Here is a 15,871-nt window from a genome sequence, read left to right as displayed (position 1 = left end):
TCCATTTCTCTTCTTCCGTTATTCGAATGGAAAGATCTCCAACCTCCAGGCTTATAATTATCATCCTTCCACAACATACGGATGAGCTGAATATTTGAGAATCATTCCCATCAACTTAAGATATTATTATGCTGAAAGCTATGGAGTTAACCTCAACTCATCTTTGCAAGGAGGCAGGAGATAAAGAAAACCTATTTAATTTAATTCTGTACTTTCCCAGTACATCAGCTTTCTATGGGGTTTGGATCATTTTTAAGATTTCTCCTTTAGCAGATGACGTCACAAAGTATCGCATTACCTGTAAGCTCCAGTAGAATGAAATCTTGCTGCGTTCGCAAAGAATCCTGAAACAATGCACCTCAGGACTGGATCTGGATCACCTGCACGAGGCGGCAAACACAGTGATGGGTGAGCCCCTGGCCTGCCCTGGGTTCTGCATGTTCAGGCCGGTGCTGTGAGACTCCAGCCCAGGCTGCGTCAAACCGCCTCGCAAACCTCCCCTGAACCAGCCCCAGTCCCACACCTCCCGGTGCTGGACGCCAGCCCTGGCACCATCTTTGGCTATAGAAGGAAGCATGCCAGACTGTTCCTTTAACTCGGGATGCCCCAACCCCACCTGGCCACAGGGTGACAGGACCAAGGTCAGGCACCAGAACCCAAGACAGCACACCACAAGCTGGCCAGTTACACCAAGAACTTTTTAAGGAGAAAACCTTAATGGTTCTTCCATAAGACACAACATTACAACATTATTTCTGTTCTAATAAGCTACAGCACATAATTCTTTACAATTTTTCAAATGTCCTATTTTAATTGGTGTGCCTGTATTGCTACAGTAAACATCTTCCAAGGATAGAGCCCAACCATTTGTTAGATGATTTTCACTGGATACATTCTAAGTGATTATGCAAAGGATAATGCCATGTGTGTGGCTTACAACATAGGACATTCCATCAATTCTAAGACTCACCCTTTCTTCCCCCTTTAGCTTACTGAAATCAGGACAGCATTTTGTTAATTATAACCAGCAATACTTTTTTCCTAGTGGTACATAAAATAATGGCGTGCCTTACAAATGATGGCATCTTAGAACCAATGAAATACAGTACGTTGGTAACTAAGTTTCCAAAAGGCAGTATAATTTATTAAGCCATCAAAAGTACACAAGAATGTCAGTGTCACCGCATTCTTACTGGCAATGTTTTGGCTAAAAGGTACCCCTCTACTGCACATTTATCAATTACTATGTGTGTTTTTTCTTTTTCATTTTCTTTTTTTTTTTGAAACCAGTATTTTTTCTAAGCATGCTAAATGAACTCATTCTATGATAGAGTTTATAATTTTTTATCTCTTATGTCTGCTAAAAATACTTTTACTATTTGTTTTTTCTTTAACATCTTAGAAATTTCAAATTTGGGGGCGTGTGGGTGGCTCAGTCATGATCTCAGGATCCTGGGATCTAGCCTCGCATCAGGCTGTCTGTTCGGCAGGGAGCCTGCTTCCCCCTCTCTCTCTCTGCCTGCCACTCTGCATACTTGTGATCTCTGTCTGTCAAATAAACAAATAAAATCTTTAAAAAAAAAAAAAAAAGGAAAAGAAATTTCAAATCTGTACATAATTTACCGTGTTTCTACGATTTTCTCTATTGTTTCTCAGCAATAACTGATAAATCTCAAATCTACATTTCTAACCAAGGTCTGATCCAAGATTCAGTCTCTTCTCTCTAATTGCTACCCAAAAGAAACTTCTATGTAGAACACACATTCTTATTAGGGGAACACTGCTTCCAAAGGGATGATAACTGGCTCTCGGGCAGGGAAGGGATAGATCTTAGATACCACAATGGCTGTGGCCCACCAAGGCCCAACCCTACCTTACAAAATCTTATTTTCCCTTATGTTTAATTTCTCTTATTCGGAAGAATTTAAATTTAACATCACTTTTCTCCTGAGTGAGAGGCTGATAATGCAAAATAGGTTAAGAAACACAGATGGAGAAATAAGGCTGTCATCTGCTAGGTGACAAGCACAAGATCAGCTTCTCCCCCAAACAGCTGCCTCTGGAAGCTTCCCATTTCTATCAATGACACCAACTTTACCCAATCACCCAGTTTCAACTCTCCCCTCTCCTGTGAGCGTCTTCACTCATCAGAATTCTGAGCATCTAATATGTCCCTCACCCCGAGCACGTGTCTCCACAGCTTCCCTGCCCTGTGCTTGCCAGGGCAATCCCGCTGCTGGACTGAACCGGACCCCCACTCGAGGCCTGCTGTGCGACCTCCCAGGCCCAGCCCCGCTGGGCTCCCGTCTGCCTGCATTCCTATCACATCCGCACCCGTCTGCCTGAAGCACTGATGGCTCTACTCCTCTAACTTCAAAGGGAACTGAAGACCTCACACCGTAGCACTCAGTCTACCCGCATCAGTCTCTCCCTTCCCTGCACTGTTTCCTGAGAGTCAGCACCATGTCTTGGCCATTTTGTAATCACTTTGTTAGGATAGAGGCAAAAATAAGGCTGAAGCGGCAGGAATGAAACTGCCCGAGTCCGACTTCCGATTCCACCACACACTCGGCGCGTGACCTTCCGCAAGTTTCTCTTTGCCTCTTCGCCCACTGATCTCATCTATCAACAGGGATTCGAGCAGTACCTAGTCACTAGACCGGTGTGCGCACTAAATGAACTCACAGTGGACACGCTCGGCACATGGCCGGCCTGCTCTCGGCACTTGGGAAATGCTAGCAGGGACTCATGGTGCCAAGGGTACCGGGTGCCGGGCGTGTGGCTGGCCCTCCTCGATGGGCAGCAGCCAAGTGAATGAGCAGGGGGTCACCCTTCAAGAGCACAGGTTATAAGCCACACACAGATCTGGATCAGCTGAACCAGCTGTGCTGTCCTGAACTCAACTGAATTTCTCCCTAGGACTTTACAACCCATCTGTAAGGTAAGGAAAGTATCACCCACACCACACAAAGTATCCCTGTGACACCACACCTGCTGTGGTGTAACCAAGCATGTCCTCAGTTAATGGTAGTCACAGTCACGGCCAGAAGCCAGCGCCCAAGGCTTACGCAGCACTCCTGTCTTACCCTAGGGACTGCTGAGGCTCAAAACACAGACTTCATGAGTCATGTCTGCATTTGAACATAAAATCTAATTTACATGGTAGAGCCCTAAATACTACGCACTCAAAAACAACTTTTCTTGCAAAGCCTACATGCAGAAATTAATAACTACGTAACATGCAATGATGTAAAATGCTAATGATCCTGAAGTCTTGTCAGGGCTTGTCAATTTTTTCTTCCCCACTAAGAATAGCCCTAAGAAATAAAAATGGACCTCTCTGGAAAAAACAAGCTACTTTTATACGCTCAGCTTTGCATCAACACGGGCAATTCCGTGTCTGCCCAGAGGAGGTATGGAGCATGCCGTGCCCTCGCACCAGCCTCGCACGGACCATCTGCAAATACATGTCAATGGCACAGAACGGGTTGTCGCTGGGTGTGAAGGTTTGCTCTTACCTTCGCTAGATTTCTTGGGCACTTGAAACTTGACAAGAAGCTTCTTCAACTGCTCTCGCACTGTCGCCGCTCTGACAAGACCCTTGTAATTCAGGAAATGCTCCTGACACCACTGAGAGTTTTTATTGTGCTACAGGGCAACCCAGACAGAGGAGGAGTGAGAGAAACGCAGACAAGTTCTCGACCACGGCTACACTGCAAGGTGCACGGTTTCCTTTGCCCCCCTTCGCTTACTCAGTGGGACAAGACCTTCCCGTCCTAATGGGCCCCATTCTGCCCCATGCTCCTCAACGGATGCTGACCACCACACATACCATCGGACTGCTCTTTTGTCTAGCTTCTCATGCCAAAGGGCAAAGGAGAACTTCCAGACAGTTACTTTCAGTCTGAAATACCCTCTTAAGTGGCGAGCTAAAAGAAAGAACCACTTCCCTGCGGGTCCTTATAAATTAACTTTGTAAATCAACTTTCTGTGAGTTCATCCTTCTAGGAGACTCCAGGCGCGCAATGACACTTGCCAATTGAGAAATGATTTGCAAATGACTACTCTTCATCCCCAACACTTAATTTTTCTATCAATAGTGCTTAATTTTATTCGACATTCTTAAGTAGGATCATTATGTCTTAGACTACATTACTACTGTGGGGATGTATCTCTGAAATTCTACTCCAAGCCAAAAAGGAAAGCATTTTGAATAAGAAAATGTCATCCACAGATTTCCCAAGAAGGCGACTATACACTAACGTGGTATAGACGTGCGCCCGCCTTCCACCGGCAGAGCGAGCTTCAGAGTGCAGATGGCAAAGCTGCGCTCATCAAATGAATTTTAACTCCTGTAACTTGTAACTCATGATCTCAGTAAGAGATCAGGCTTTTCCGAAGACTGTTCATTAACTGAATCATCTCCCTTAGATCTCCGGTGAAACAAAAACCTAGTAGATCTCCTCTTCCAGAAGTATTTAAGAAACAAATACGAGACACTGAAAATCAGAAATGTTTAATTCCCCCTCCCACCCTTTCCTCTACATAAGAGGTTTCTTACACTTTTCGTCTTTAGAGCTCTTTTTCAGCAATTTTTGGTAAGACTCTTAAGCTGTATTATTTGCTTAGTTTTACAAAATGTTAAAAATGTTACAGAAAAACACAATAAAAATTAACAGTGCCGATGGCTAAATCCGGGTAGGGTGAGTGAACAGACGCGGTCCTCAGCACCCGTCCCTCACGGCCGGTCCCTGCTAGAGGAGTGGCGGCTGACACAATCTCAAAGACACTGCTTTGAAGAATTCAACTCCACACCACACACTCTTGGCCTCACTTATTTGGCAGAAAATAGAACAGGACTTGCTACTCAGATGTCTGCCAGTGCTGTCCAGCAGCACTGGTGGGTGTGAGACGGTAGGGAGAGGGGGAGGCTGAGCCATCAGCGTGCTGCTAATGCGTCCCATCTCCAGGCACGGGACAGCCAGGAGTGACTCCTATGTTCTTCCAGGCAAAATCACACCACAAACCCAAGCAGGGGCCCCACCCGTGGGTTACTCGGCCATCGCTTTATAAACTGATCTGGAACCCTCACTCCTAGATCACCCTGAGTTGGGTGGAGGGGCCTTTTGAGGGGCAGCTGTCCTTACTTTGATAAACGCTTCATACACGTTGAGCATCGTGAGATGATCACCCTCTTCCACAGCAAATTTTCGGTGCACTCGAATCTGGAAAGAACAAAGCAACATTCAGAAGTCAACTCCCGTGAGCCTCTGGTACTGGGTGGTAACACTACAAGCAGAAGAGCTCATGGCTTGCAGAGTCAGAAAGACCTGATCTGTAGCTGGTCTGTATCCGGTCTGTACCCGGTCTGACTCCACCACCTCCCCAAAACCTCAGACTGGTAATATACACTTTCTTGGCCTCAGCTTCCTTATCTGTAAAATTGGGATTATTAAACCTATCAAGACTGCTGCAGGATTAAGAGGATTCACTCTCACACCTGCCAGAGGTATTAGGGAAGCGTCAGTATTCTTATCTCTCTCCTGCTCTACCCAGTCCATATCATCTCTTTCCGAAGAACCTCCACCCTCCCCCCGCACCGCAGCCCCTAGAAGAATGCACATTCCGGGAGGGCAGGTGGCCAGCAGTCTGGCGCGCGGGAGACAACTCTGTATTCGGAGGTGACCACCAGCCACGCAATCTTTTCAGACCCCATCCCTCAGTTTTCCTTTCTATATGATCCTGGGCAACACCACCCTCTTCTCGCAAGTACAAGAACTCAGCACATACAATACATAAGTAAGCAAACAAATTCACTTAGTATCTCTAGAATTTTCTCTTTGCATCAAATATCACATAATTAAAGCCTACCTAGCCACCTTCCTGCCTTCCTTCCATTCCTTCCTTAATAGGTATTTCTGGGACACTACCGGAGGTCAGGGGCTGTTCTAAGCATTTGGGATATAGCAGTGAATCAAGCAGTGGTGGGAGCAAAAAACAAACAAGCAAACAAGCCAAATATGGTACAGCAGGTGGGAGGAAGGCCCAGGGGAGAACACAGCACAGAGGCTGGACCACGGAGGGGAAACAATATAATTCCAGACAGTGGTCGGCACCTCAGGTTCCTCATCTTGAAAACGAGTCTGCCTACTCTGAGGAAGGACTGTCAGAAAGTGTAACAGAAATGCAAACAAAAAAGGGAAAAAATGGACATAACACCAGGCACAGAGGCTGGAAAATGTCCTCTATCATGTTACGACTGTCCGGGAAGAAGACAATCACCACACGTCCAAGTTCAGCTCCTGCGTGTGCAAGGCTGCCACTTCCCACTCTTCCGGCAGGAACTAGCCGATTTCACCCTGGCCTGCCTCTGTCAGTGTACCTCGCCTCCAGGGTGCTCTTCGTAGCCTGATTTCTCCAATCTCCCCAGCACTCACTCCTTCAGCCGTGTCTGGTGCCGGGGCCTCAGGCAGGGCCCTGCCATCTCCCTGGCTTAGAGTACCCCTCCACTGCCACCAAAATCAGCCTGCTGTGCCCAGGCACTGCTTCTTATATCGCCAGTGCACCACCCAGCATGAAGGCCATTTCCCTTATGGGGAGAGCAACAGGTCACAGTTGTGACTGGGGGCCCCAGACTATGAAAGGCAACTGCTCCACAGTTGTGCAATCACGAACGTGAGTTATATAACCTTTCTGCGCCTCCACCTCTAAAGATGATGAGAACAGTGTTTACCTCCCAGGATTATGGTGAAGACACAAGGGAACACGACGCACATAAAATGTCTGGCACAATGTCAGGCACATCGCGAACACTCAGAATGCAAGTGGGTCCCATCTGCACAGCCCTGTCATCAGCGGTTCCCAGAGAGTTTCAACAAGGAAACCCACGGTCGAAAAGACTGGTATGAATGACTTGGGGAAAAGGCTAGACTTACTGCCTGAGACTTCTGGTTTGAGGGGACCACAAAGATATTCTGGATTTGCATCATGGCTGCAATGCTTAGAATTTCCTGAGAACAGCCAAAATTTCCTATAAAACAAAAAGCATGTTTGACTTCAAACATGTACTATCAATGAGAAGTGAAAGACATTTCATTATTTTCCTTATACCATACTACAAACTAAAGTCACATATGTATATACAGTTTGATTGTTAAAGTTCGTAACATATCAACACTTTACCCTTCTGAATGTAATGTCCCACAAGTGGCCCAGATGAACAGAGGCCCAGGAGGGTTCTGAGAACTCCAGCTAAACACCACGGTGGGACCAAAGGAGCCGAGTCACTAAGGGCGGGTTCGCTCCACACCTGTTCCCTACTCTCAATTGGAACAGCTAGGATCCTGGCCAAAATCCGAGGCGGGGGAGCAGGGGGTGGCGCAGAGAGTATATGCATTGTGTCCCTTCTGCATTATCTCTCTTCCTGGACCCTTCTCAGGGCTGGCCTCCCTCCTGACAGGGCTCACCTGACCTGGCAAGCCCCACACACACCTAAACCAGGGCAGCCCTCCTTGGGCAGCGACTGCTCACATCTGGGAACAGGGTCTGCAGCCATCAGCATCCGGGGCACACTGGACGGTGACAGCGAACTGTCGCACCTGTCCTCCTCCCCACAGCTTCCAGCCTCATGACTGACACGCACCCCAACCCCAAACTTAAGAGTCCCATTTCTCAATTAAGCCTGAGGTCATCCGGGTGTTTCAAAACTAAAGCTACCCCCCTCACCACGCTTAGTCTGACATACAGCTTTGTAAATTGCTATAGTGCATACAAAAGTTAGCCAAAAGCAAGAAGAAATTCTAATTGCTTTTCCTGGTTGAGGTGGTGGGTAGAGGACTCTGACTTGACCTCTAACTGCAGAACTTTTGCCCCTTACTCCCATCCTCACAGACATCTGAAGGCATCAGGGAAGCTGGGCCCCTTGTGTGTTGGTGGTAGGAGTAGAAAGGGGTGTGACCTCGGGAAGATAGTACGGGGAGGCCTCCAAGAATTAAACACCGAATTATTGGATGATTCAGCAGTTCCACTGGAAGCACACACCCAAAAGGGAAAGCAGGGACTCCAACAGACACTTCTATGCCAGTGCTCACAGCAGCCTTATTCACAACAGCTGGAAGGTGGAAGCAACTTTTATATTCAGTAGTGTCCACCGGCAGGTGAACAGCACACACAGGGAAACACTAGGCAGCCTTAAAAGGGAGCATTCTGACACAGGCTACACCATGAATGAACCTTCGAAGACAGTATGTCAAATGAAATAAACCTGTCAGAGAAGGGCAAATATTACAGGATTCCGCTGAAGGGAGGTTCCCAGAATCATCAAATTCATGACGACAGAGTAGGAGGGTGGCTGTAGGGCCGGGGGGAGGAGGGAGTGGGGAGTTGGTGTTTAATGGGGACAGAGTTTCAGTGTAAAAAGAAGAAAAAGTTCTGGAAATGGATGGTGATAAGGGCCGACTGAAAGTGTGAGTGTACTTAATGCCTCAGAACTGTACACTTAAAAATGTTTAAATGGTACACTTCATGTATTTTTTATCATAATTTAAAAAAAAAAAAAACTTCCATGTTTAAAAAAAAAATCAGGCTTCTGTTCTAGGCCCCCAGGAAAACAAAAAGTGTCTGCTGAATGAATTAATGGTGACTGACACAGATTCCCCAGTTAACCACATGCCCAAGTCAGACAGCGTTAGAGGAAAGCTCCTTCACTACACGGAATATATCATGCCCTCTTCCCCAGGGTGCACAAAATTCAAAGAGCTAATCCTGACAGAATCAGTGAGAACTACTGGTCTCCACCTACCTGATTCAAGCAGCATTTTTGCAAACATGGGGTTCAAAGGAAACTCTGCGATTCTCATGCCAAGAGGTTCAGTTAGGCGACAGTCTTTGTCCAGACCTGCCGTAAGAACAACAGAAATCAGAAGGCGTGTACCTTCTGTTGGAAGATGTACGGTTACCAGGATAAGCACGATGGACGCTACGAAAAGGTGTCCAAAAGATGAACCTCGCTACCAAGCTCAATCTTACATCAGAATGCTGTTACATTAAAAGAAGAAAAGACCCACTCTGAGCTCCCGAAAAGCCAATTTTGAAAAACTGATCCTTCGCATAGCTTCTATTCAAGGACTTCATTCCCAGGGAACAGCCTTGCGGCCTCCTCCTGCTTCCCACTCCCCTCCCCCACCCCGGAGACTGCTCCTTCCAAGTACAAGTGCAGATGTCTCAGAAGGGCATCCCAAGCCCTCCGTTCCTTGCACATTACGAGAGCAATTACAAGGCCAGTGACTACAAATCTCAATGTCTGCCCAGACCTCTCCTGGGTGCCAACACCAGGACTATTCATCCAGCTGCCCCCTGGGCAGCTCACTGAACTGGGTGGACTCCAATTCCCCACATCCCTCCTTGCCCCTGTGCCACCAGCCAGTATTCAGGTATGGGATTCCGGAGCTGCTACCATGCAGACTACTCCCAAGGCACGCCATTAAAATACATGCTGCAGAGCTTAGAGTAAGACGGGAAAGGTAACTTCTCTTCTGTTCCCATATAATCATCTCTTGGAAGGTGATAATTCAGCTTGTAGCTGGAGATTAAGCTGGGTGGTTCCCCTTGCCTTCTCCGGCTTCCTTAGGTCAGTGAAGAAATAGAAAATATTTTAACTTCCTGTTGCATTAGAGTCATATCAATCCAAATGAAAAACTTCTCTGTTGTCAATGTTCTCTCATACACATTACAGACGACCCCAGGAAACCTTGCTTTCAGGGTCCTACGACATGCCTGAGAACAGGGATGGGAACCCGTTCGGCATACACTCACTCTGGGCTGACCTGACCCAGACCCACATAACGGCCTTCTAAATCCATCTTTTAAATCAGTAATTGGCTATTCCTTTGGGGGAAGTATCACAAATGTAATGAATGAAGATGGACCCCATACAAAAAAATTAACTCCAAAATGGATAAGGATACTATGTGACATATCCAATCCAAGAAATGCTGTATTATTCAATAAAAAGGAATGAAATATCAACACATCTATAACACGGATGAACCTTGAAAACCCTGGCTGAAGGAGAGAAGGCAGTCGCAAAAGAACAGATGATATAACTCTGTTTATGAGAGATGTCCATAATAGGCGGTCTACAGAGACATATTAGATCACTAGTTGCCTGAAGTTGAGAGAAGCAGGGGAAAGGGAGTAAGGAAGGAGCACTCATAGGTACAGGGTTTCTTTCTTAGGTGATGAAACTGTTCCAAATTTGAGATGATGGTCATATAACCCTGTGAATATACTAAAAACCACTGAACTGTGCACTTTAAATGAGTAACTTGTATGGCATATGAATTATGCCTCAACAAAGATGTTAAAAACAAACAAAACAATCTCAAAGGACTAAACTTCTACCTAAACTTACTACCAAACCAGACAATATGTTCATTTGGAGCAGTATTCACAGAAGGCAGGTACTTCCTGAGCAGATGAATTCAAGGCTACGGTTTTCTCTATCTTAGAGTAAACACTACATTTTTAAACAATAGAATAGAGGCTCTTACAAAGCATGGTGTTTCCTTGCCCCAAAGAACTCCATGGGCTAGTCATCGACCCAATTCTCCACAGGGAACTCCAGGAATGGAATGAGGGGGGACAGGAAGAGAATGCTGAGCCAGAGATTTCAGGATGGGGTGGAGGGACTGAGAAACAGGCCTGAAGACGTAACATCTAAAATACTGGTAGGGAATCTTCAAGATGTCTTTCAGGAGTGAGACTCTAACGGCTCCTGATGTACCAACATGCTTTATAAGTTCATTGCCATAACTGGACTTCATGTACTATTAATCTAATTATGGTCCCACCTTTTTACATCCCTGAAGCTTAAGGGTTGTTAAAAGAAATGTATATATATGGGGAGAAGCAGTCCCATCCCTGAAGATACTAAGAGCCCATGAATACAACCAAACCACTATCATCTATAGTAAGCAGATGAGAGAACATGTAATAGACAGGCATACCTCCCAGAGCATAGAGTAACTCCAACGCTTGAACCATCGACTGGGCTGGGGGGGGCTGTAAAAACATAAAAATCCTCCTGAAGTCATTTCTTCAGGTAACAGACATAAAATGTGACGATTTCCTACTCAAATCACTCTTCCCTCTTATGTCCCCCACACATCCCAGCCTCCGTGCTTGTATTCACGTTGGCGCCCTTGCCACGGTCTTTCTCTCCTTCGTAGCATCCTTACTGCTACTGGGTCTTCAATCTCGGCTTGATTAAACTCTGCCCCTTGGAGCCCTCCCTCATGCTCCCCTCCACCAGAAGTGATGCGTCCCTACTTCGAACAACCTCCCTGTTTTCCTACACTCTCATCAGACACTTCTGACTTTCATACTTCACAGTCTCAACCTTCTATTCCAGCAACCCTGGTGGGTAACACTGCACCGCCCAGAGCCCAGTGCCAGGCCTTCCCCCACAGGGGGCAACTGACACGCGCAGAATCTGAATTCTGAAAAAGAAGAATGCTAGGCAATCTGACATTCTTTAAGCAAAGATGCTACTGTGACCTTCAGTGTGATTATCTGGTCCAAATCACAGCTCCAGTATTTTCACCTAAACACACACTGACTAGATTGTCTCCCTGGCCTCATCTGTTTTGGGACCATATATGAACACTGTTTTAACACAACTGGAAGGACTGCATATGTATAATTTTAGTTTGTTTTTCTGTATGGTTTTCTGGGGTTTTTTTTTTTAAGCCCAGAGGAACTTCACAGTGATTACTTGGGATGGCTGCATAATAGTCCAATGAGGCCATACTCCATAAACGACACAGTCCTTTTCAGTTCTTTGCTAATTGAACTAAAACTGCTAAATAAACAAAATTGTATATGGTCTCTAATTTCAACTGTTAAAAAAAAAAACAAAACACACAGTTTCAGGGAGAAAATAACATGAAGGGAATATATGAAGATGAAATTGTACGTATTTTCCTCTTTCCTCAGTTTTCCAAAAGTTTATCATCTTCACTATTCTATTTAAAAATTTAATATACAGGGTACCTGGGTGGCTCAGTGGGTTAAGCCCCTGCCTTCGGCTCAGGTCATGATCTCAGGGTCCCACATCAGACTCTCTGCTCAGCAGGGAGCCTGCTTCCCCTACTCTCTCTGCCTGCCTCTCTGCCTACTTGTGATTATCTATCTGTCAAATAAATAAATAAAATCTTAAAAAAAAATTTAATATACAATGATACTATAAACATAATCATGCTATGCATGTCCTTTTCTTCTTTTGAATTATTTTTTCAGGAGAAATTTCCCTGAGAAGAAATACCAGGAGTTCCTACGCCTCATAAAATAATGTCAGAAAGCCCTCCGGGACTGAAGCAGAGTACAAAACCACTTTCCCAAACTATGTCAGCTTTGGACTTTCTCCTTTTTCATCATGTTTGATCCCTTAACTAATGCGAAGTGGTACCTTTCAGCAATTTCAATCTACACTCATTTCTCTTCTAGAAAAGCCATACATGTTCCAATGTTCATTTACTATTTGTGCTGGTTCCTTCCCTTTGGCTCTTTCTTCCAGTGGATATTTATTCCAAATGATGCATGAAAAACTGCAGCTTTCAAGATGCTGATATGTCGTTTTTGCCATTATATGCTTTCCTTTCATCTTAGATGGGAGACTTTTCTTAAGCTTTTAATTTGCATACACTGTTTATCTTCTCTATAATTTCTTGCATACACCAATAATCAAAGAGTATATTTTTTCCATACTTATGATAAACACACAGTTGTTTTCTTTGGGAGAGAGACTGGCATTTTCTATTCCTTCATTCACCTAGTTCGTTATGACATATAAGACATGAGGGACTTTATTATCTGAGAATCCAGGCACGTCACACCATGTAACAATGCAACTGGGAGAGAACAAGAGTTAAAACACTAGTCTTCAAATCATAAAAATTCAAGAAGAAAATATGACTGAATGTTTACTAACTGACCTAGAGCTGGGGAAGTGCTTCATAAGGACAGGAATAACAGAACAAATCACAGAAACAGAGACAGAATGATTTTACCATGGAAATACTTATAATGTCTGCACATTAAAATAAATAAATAGGGGGCGTGGGTGGCTCAGTGGGTTAAGCCACTGCCTTCGGCCCAGGTCATGATCTCAGGGTCCTGGTATCGAGCCCCACATAAGGCTCTCTGCTCAGTAGGGAGCCTGCTTCCCTCTCTCTCTCTGCCTGCCTCTCTGCCTACTTGTGATCTCTCTCTCTCCCTGTCAAATAAATAAATCTTTTTAAATAAATAAATAAATAAATAGGAAAATACAAAAAACTAGAAAAACATTTCCAAAAAATACTACAGACAAAGGTTAATGTCTAATTAATTAAAGGACTCTTAAAAATCACAATAAACACTAATTTTAACAGATAAATGGCTTCACAACTCGGAAGAAATATAAAGTGGCCAATAAATGTTTTATTTTTTTTTAAATGTCTTTCAAGAAATCAAAGAATGAGGTACCGATATATTTGTCCTCTCTTCCTTTCCTGACATCAACCAAATTAGCAAGCCTCTAACAGGGCATGACAGGGGCACAGTGCATGGGGCAGTGTGTGCTGCTGAAGCTCACAGCGGTTTGGCCACACATCATGGATGTCCAAAACGACTACGGCTGTTTGACCCAATAATTCCCCTCCCAGGAATGAGCCTCAGGAAACAAGCAGAAAGCGGATCAGCCCCGAGGACCCACCCACGGCAACTACCCACTTACTTGTCACCCCCCCCCCCCCATCAGGCAAGAACAGGAAATGTGTCGGCCCTGCAACCCCATAGCACGGGGCCTGGTGCAAAGCAGGCACACGACACGTGAGCTAAGTGGAAATAAAAAAAATTTTTTTTAGAAAGTGATGCATTCTAGCTCATGTCCCGACATTCACCCGTGGGCAGTCCGGACAGAAGCAGGACTTACCGACATGAAGTGGAACCTGAGGACATTGTCGATTCCGAGTGCTTTCAGCTGGAGGATGACAGGCGCCAGATTGCTGCGCTGCATCTCAGGGACGGTACTCTGAGGCAGCTTGTCAAAGGCTTCCTCTGAGGATAAGAAATCAAAACTGCTTGGGGTCAAATGCCACAATCAAACGCAATCATTATGCCCACAGGACAGATTTCCTTCTCTAGTGAGAGGCTCGAAGACTCTAGGATCAGATATCACGACGCGAAGTTGTATTTCGAAAAGACCATTCCATTTAAAAAATACCTTAACCTTAGCAGTTTCTATCTTTATGAACAATGTATCTTTACAGAAGTCTGTTCTTTTCCTTTAGGATGCTTTTTTAACGTGCTTTTTGTGAGAATATGAAATCAAAGCCACAGGTATGTGCTGGATCACAACCTGCGCCAGGTCCCACAACCTCTGCTTGGGGCTGCTGCAAGTCTAGAAGGCAAGAACCGTACCTATAAGCGAAGAACAGTTCCAAGCAAATCACCAAAAGGGTAACCAGAATACAACAAACGAGCCAATCTTACAAAGAGCAAAAACTGTCCAAATCTAACTTTTTTAAAACCAACGAGCCAGGCCCACATCGCGCTCAGAATCTGATGCTACCCCCAACAGATCAACGAACGCTCATGGGCCCCCTCAAGAACAACAGGTGACCTCCCACAGGAAAAAGGACAAGGCACAGAAATGCCAAGATGGGAGAGGCAGGAGAAGGGATAGGGAGGAAGAGACCTTGGAGGCCTTTTCATAAAAGCCTGACAAACAGGGCAGTTGGAGGGGGGCAGGGAGAGGGAGAAGGGATTAAATCACTTTTGTATATATTCAGAAAGCTTATGGATTAGACAGAGAATGTTCTACCCACAAAATCCCTCTCACATCAGTCAACATTTTAACTGCACACACCCTCCTTAAGACAAAGCTGGCCCAACCTCCACGTAGATCATAAAGGTTTTGTTAACTAGAGAAAGGAAACAACAGCAAAAAGTGTCATGAAGAAATAGCACTTATCACCGAAGAATTTTTTCAAAAATGTTATGAGTCAACAGACAACCAGTGTTCTGAGGATGGACGGACAGAAATGGCCACAGGCATGGGTTTAACTGGGAGGTGCTGAAGAACAGGCAGCAGCAGAAGTTCCTGAAGTTTCTTGAGTTTCGAAAGCATTTTGGGGATGGCTTTTTAGTAGGACAGCCACACTTTCCAAGCACACTGCTGACAGAGGGAGAAGTGAAGTTCTCAGATACCAGGACAACCCTGCTAAGAAGCCACTCACAGGAAGCAGGTGCTGCCCAAGAGTTAGTGACGTTCAATTAAACTCTACTGAAGACCAAGTATGTGAGGCCCTGGGCCAGGAGTGGCAGGAGCAGCCTCCAGAAGCTTCAGTGATATGAAAAGGTCTGGGACCAAGACCAAAAACAGTCACCTCCAAGGCTGGGTCCCAGTGAACAGTCCTCCTGAAGGAGAATGGAGGCTCAGGGAATGAGGAAGCAGTCACTGCGAAAAGGCATGTGAGGTCACTTCAAGAGGGAGTTGTCATCTGAGAGAGGATCTGAAGGATAAGGGGATCTGTTGGGCAGAAGGAACAGCCCAAGGAAAGGTATCAAAGATAAGATAGGTGGAAAAACAGAAAAGTTAAGTTCAGGAAGGGCAGAGTGTAGCTGGGATGGAGTGCAGGGCATGTATGTGGACAGTGGGATAACATAAGCCAGGAAAAGTCCTGTAGGGTTTTGAGAAACGGTCCAGGGTCTGAGCAGGTAGCACCCTGCTCAGGACTCCACTCTGTGAAAGCTCATGTGGAAGCCAGTCAGCCAAGAAAGTCTACGGGCTGGATGCCAGTGCACCCCATTACTGTCAGGGGGGCCCTACCAA

At 45.4% G+C, this 15,871-nt stretch overlaps 1 protein-coding gene across 1 annotated transcript in view; it reads right to left on the bottom strand.

Annotated features, from left to right (window-relative positions):
• Nucleotides 1–15,871, bottom strand: part of DHX35 (DEAH-box helicase 35) — a 66,674-nt gene that overhangs the window by 8,681 nt on the left and 42,122 nt on the right. The window contains exons 13-19 of the mRNA XM_082746336.1: nt 13,970–14,094; nt 11,007–11,061; nt 8,801–8,896; nt 6,936–7,030; nt 5,148–5,225; nt 3,519–3,648; nt 299–380 (exon numbers count right to left, since the gene is read on the bottom strand). Of these exons, the coding sequence (XP_082602462.1) occupies nt 299–380; nt 3,519–3,648; nt 5,148–5,225; nt 6,936–7,030; nt 8,801–8,896; nt 11,007–11,061; nt 13,970–14,094 (661 nt within the window). The remainder of the gene's footprint in view (nt 1–298; nt 381–3,518; nt 3,649–5,147; nt 5,226–6,935; nt 7,031–8,800; nt 8,897–11,006; nt 11,062–13,969; nt 14,095–15,871) is intronic.

Source organism: Mustela nivalis (genome assembly GCF_964662115.1).
Source record: "Mustela nivalis genome assembly, chromosome: 8".
Lineage (NCBI taxonomy): Eukaryota > Metazoa > Chordata > Mammalia > Carnivora > Mustelidae > Mustela > Mustela nivalis.
Note: the sequence above shows the minus strand (reverse complement) of the source record. Positions and strands in the feature narration are given on the sequence as shown.